Source organism: Azolla caroliniana, unplaced genomic scaffold, assembly GCF_043228905.1.
Source record: "Azolla caroliniana isolate FFs.n. ecotype wild unplaced genomic scaffold, voAzoCaro1.0.p SCAF_691, whole genome shotgun sequence".
NCBI classification, from domain to species: domain Eukaryota; kingdom Viridiplantae; phylum Streptophyta; class Polypodiopsida; order Salviniales; family Salviniaceae; genus Azolla; species Azolla caroliniana.
Genome location: NW_028231126.1, coordinates 9,525 through 14,109, shown reverse-complemented (window position 1 = coordinate 14,109; position 4,585 = coordinate 9,525). Strand labels below are relative to the sequence as shown.

Below are 4,585 nucleotides of genomic sequence, written 5' to 3'. Positions count from 1 at the left end.
CGTCGATGAAGAAGACGGCGATGGAAACGGGGGCAGGAGAATTAGGGTTTTGAAGCTTGTATAATTAGGGCAAACTATAAAACTAGGCCTAGTCTGTCTGCCTAAAGTCTATTCACGTTACATATATTCTTTTGGGTTTTAGTTAGTGTATGGACGTTTTGTGAAGCTTCTTCTTGACGCTACGGTGAGATTTGAGAGGGATGGCCACTTTCTTTACTTTCACTTGGGACATAACATTTGTGTTCACACACTTGAATATTTCATCGACAAACATTGGTCTCAAACTAATGCCGAGCAAAAAAAATAGAAGGAATCTGAAGATTAAGGAGATGAAAGAAAAAAAAAAGGAACCATAAATTAAGAAGAAAGAAAGAAAAAACGAACGGATCGAATATTAAGAAGAAGAAACAAAAAACAAACGAATCAGAGATTAAGAAGAAGAACAAGAAGAACAAAGAATGGATGGATGGATAGATTAAGGGCGATTAACTAGCTACCACGCTGAGTGCAAGCCATGAGAACCAACAAAATGCCTATCGGTGTCCACATACCACCCATTGTACCTTGGTTGCTGAAAAAACAGACCGAACACAAGAGCTTTGCCTCAACAATAACACCTCAAGATGCCCCACGGTGAAGGGGTTGTCGATCATCTTTTAAAAGCTTGATATCGATGACTCTCCTAGCCACCACCGCCACCACATGTTCCCATGTTATAGGCTCACATGGGTTTGTCTCAAATCCCATGATAGTGTCAGTCCATCCTACCATTGCCCATCAAAATCAACTAGCGAATCAGTTCGTGAGTTTATGGCCATAACAACAATGGTAAACATTGGAGGATATATATACAAGTGCGCATCAATGTGCCACAACGTCATTTATTGTGAAATAACATGTTGATGTGCCATGAGTTGTATTGGTTACAAGCAACATACCTCTAATGCTTGAAATCTTGAGAGGGGACAAATATTCCTCAACATGCAAGCAACGAAATTGCAGCCAAGTATGTACGATCTCATTGAAAGAACAATGGGCATGGAAGCCTTTACATTGCTACTCAAGCATTTGTTTTGTATGAACGTTGGTGTGTTTGGTTTTAGCCATGAACATGATTTGAGAGCGAGACTGTAAGAAGAAGCCTTACACAAGGTTTCTTGCTTGTTATGACTTTACTATTCTACTTTTGGAGAGAAAAAGGACTACCATTTGTGTATCAATAGATGACTGATTGTTAATTTGTTTTCATTGTCACACGTTCCTCTTTTATACACGATGTCACATTGAACTATTTGTGTTTAGGCTCGATATCATAACGCGCACAATGGTTGTCATCCTTACATTGATCTATTATGCTAGGTATTTAAACAAATCAATTGGCCACTTTGTTACGTGCCAAAGAAAGTTGTAGTAGCTTAGGACAATCATACTTTCTTATTAGCTCTTTGTTATATGGGTTGGCATTCATTATGAAACATGATGATATAGAAAAGGATCATGTACATATTCTCACAATCCTAATATTCATGAACAAAAGTTAGTAGCCGCACAAAGCTACCTCCGATGCAATAGGAAAAATGGCAAATTGATATAAGTGACACATGTATCCATCTAAACATTTAAAGGTAGGACATTCTAAGAATGCTCCATCTGGTATGCCACAGATGTCGATCGGAAAAATGGCAAATTGATATAAGTGACACATATATCCATCTAAACATTTAAAGGTAGGACATTCTAAGAACGCTCCATCTGGTATGCACACAGATGTCGATCAGTAAATAAGCACGCGGAGAATGCAAGCATCGCTCAAGCAACTCGGTATCCTAAAATTCAACCACAGAGTACTACTAGAAACGAGCACATAGATGTTGCATTCAATCCATATAGTCTTTAAAATCCACACATGACCCGTTTCATCAAACTGTGTGGAGCTCAGGCCAAATCGAAGAAGAAGGAAGGCTATATGTATATATACATTTGTGGGTAGAGAAATTAAATATGATCCAAAAAAACATATATGTATTGAAGCATTGATAGATATTTGAGAATTTAGGAATACAAGGAGGCCATATTTGTGAGATACATCGTAGTACGTAATATACACGAATGCACAGGCAATCATTCGTGGTTCATACGAATGATAACGAATGCGTAGGTTACCAAAACATTCTTATGTTTTTTTTTTTCTTCACTTTTTCACTTAAAAACAAATTTACATTATAACAAATAATCAATATACAAAAGTATGCTATTGACCATACGTCGAGGGTGTTTACCATATTCGAATGATTGAAAACATTCTCGAATGCGAATGCGATTACATTATGAAAGAAATAGATACATAGTAGGAGCCCTTCTTCTTCATTGAATCTCACACACCCATCATAGGAAAAAAGATCACACACACACACACACACATATATATATATATAAAGGGAAATTTAGGGTTTCCTGAATCCTTCGTCTCGTTCCCTTTTCTTTTCTTCGACGCAGGAAAGGAGCTGCTTGCTGCCTCTTGTCTGAGACGTCTCCACAGCTTCCATGGTCTCTCTCTCTCTCTCTCTCTCTCTCTCTCTCTCTCTCTCTCTCTCTGTTGCTTGTTCATGGTGTTTTGTTTTATCATCTCCGCTGACACTTTGTTTCCATGCTCTCTTCTCCGCAGGCTCCCAAGAAAGATCAGAAGGCCGCAGCGCCTTCCAAGCCTGCTAAAAGCGGTGGTGGAGGAAAGCAGAAGAAGAAGGTCGGGACTCTTCTCTTCTCCCTTTTCTTCTGTAGCCTCACGTTTGGTTTAAATCTTCTGTGTTTTCTTAAGATTCGTACACTATGCTTGCGTTAAGAGCTTGTTCGTTTAGTTCGTCGCGCAGTTCAGAGTTTCCTTTGTCTAGAACTAGGGTTCCACCGAGCCACTATAAACACAACTTGCAATATTTTCATGTATTGGTATCGTCTCTTGTGCAACATCTGACTTCACTTGAGATTTAGTTGGACGAAAGGAATTTCCTGTTTAGTTGCTCTTAAAGCTGCTACATTATCCTTTCAAATGTTGCTGTTCCCGAATTGCTACTGAAATGAATGATTGTGTGTTGGAATTTCTGGCTTATTATGCTCGGATTGTCCAATATTTCCTTTCTTATTAATACATTTAAGCAATTAAGAGCAAAAATAAATAGAAAATTTCCTTTCGTCTACATTCAAAACTGTCTGACAAGCTCTTGTAGCTCAACTAATGATCACATTTTGTTCGTTTTATTTTGTTTATGTCATCTAAAAGTAGAACCAAAATATATTTTCCTTATCCATTTATGAAGCAATGAAGGGGAAAAAATGTTTCACGTTCGTCTTTTTGTATTAACCAGTTAGGCATATACTTGTTCGTGAAATGGTAAGTTCGATGGGTGTTTTTTTTCCTGTCCTACATTGGCTACTCCAGAAATGAAGAAGTAGAAATAGAAGAATGTCCGATTGCGAAACATTTATTTGAAACTAGCCTGGCATGTTCTTGTAATTTTTTTTTTCTTATGTAAGACCAAACGAGTTGTGCCATATTCTGAACTTATGATTATTGAAATTTTCATTCACAATGGTCCTAAGATATGCCATTCCTTTGAATCAAATAAGTCATAGTACAATCTCATATCACCAATAAATTATAAATTTATGATGTCTCTTTGCATTATCTATTATTAATCAAAATATTCCTCAACTGTACTGTAGAAATGGAGCAAGGGAAAGCAAAAGGAGAAGGTGAACAACATGGTTTTATTTGACCAAGCTACCTATGACAAGCTTCTGTCTGAAGTTCCCAAGTACAAGCTAATCACACCGTCAATTCTGTCTGATCGCTTGAGGGTGAGGAAAATTCAGCATATTGTCATTGCCTGATGTCAATCCTTTCTTGGATATTGTTTGATATACAATTGATGATGTCTTGATTAAAGAGTTTTTGTTTTTCAATGGATGTTGTTTGAAGATCAATGGATCGTTGGCAAGGAAGGCAATCAGGGACTTGATGTCCAAGGGAACTATTCGGTTGGTAGCTGCTCATGCGAATCAGCAAATCTACACTCGTGCAACCAACACATAGTCTAGGTCTTTGAACTGTTTTTTGTTATGAGTCTCATTCTGGGAGTAGAGAAAATGTGGTGCAAGTATCTGTGTGAAACTGCGCGAATGCGTTTTCCATAACTATATTTTCAAGGAAATTGGTCAAAGTTTTGTTTTTAATATATTGGTAATTGTTTCTTCAGTGTATTGTTTAAAAAAGTGATTTCAAGTTGTCGATATTTCATTCCCCTCTCTTCTGTTCTGAGGAGTTCTGCAAGCTTGGTAATGTTTATGTACTTTTTAATCCGATCCTATCATGTAATAGTGGTAATCTGGGCGTATCTCAGTTGCTTTACCTACTGTTTTTAATTCATGATTTTGTGTAATTACCTACCTATCGGTTGAAAGATATATAATGATACTCCTGCCTTCCATTTTCTGGGATGACTTCTTCATATTGAACAGAAATTACTTCATTCATATACATGGCCTACATGTTTACTTCATATACATGGCCTACACGTGTCTAGGTTTGCAA

The 4,585-nt window shown here is 37.3% G+C and overlaps 1 protein-coding gene across 1 annotated transcript; it reads left to right on the top strand.

Moving 5' to 3' along the window:
- The first annotated feature begins 2,419 nt into the window (after window positions 1-2,419).
- On the top strand, window positions 2,420-4,223 carry LOC147847763 (small ribosomal subunit protein eS25-like). The gene is made up of 4 exons (XM_087338851.1): window positions 2,420-2,547; window positions 2,666-2,743; window positions 3,718-3,852; window positions 3,974-4,223. The coding sequence occupies exons 1-4, from the start codon at window positions 2,545-2,547 to the stop codon at window positions 4,085-4,087; spliced, it is 330 nt and encodes a 109-aa protein (XP_087194977.1). The 5' UTR covers window positions 2,420-2,544; the 3' UTR covers window positions 4,088-4,223.
- Window positions 4,224-4,585: the final 362 nt, after the last annotated feature.

Coding starts and splice junctions, on each gene's coding strand:
- LOC147847763 (XM_087338851.1), top strand. Junction 2,744..3,717: donor GAGGAAAGCAGAAGAAGAAG/GTCGGGACTCTT, acceptor ACTGTACTGTAG/AAATGGAGCAAGGGAAAGCA. Junction 3,853..3,973: donor TTCTGTCTGATCGCTTGAGG/GTGAGGAAAATT, acceptor TGTTGTTTGAAG/ATCAATGGATCGTTGGCAAG.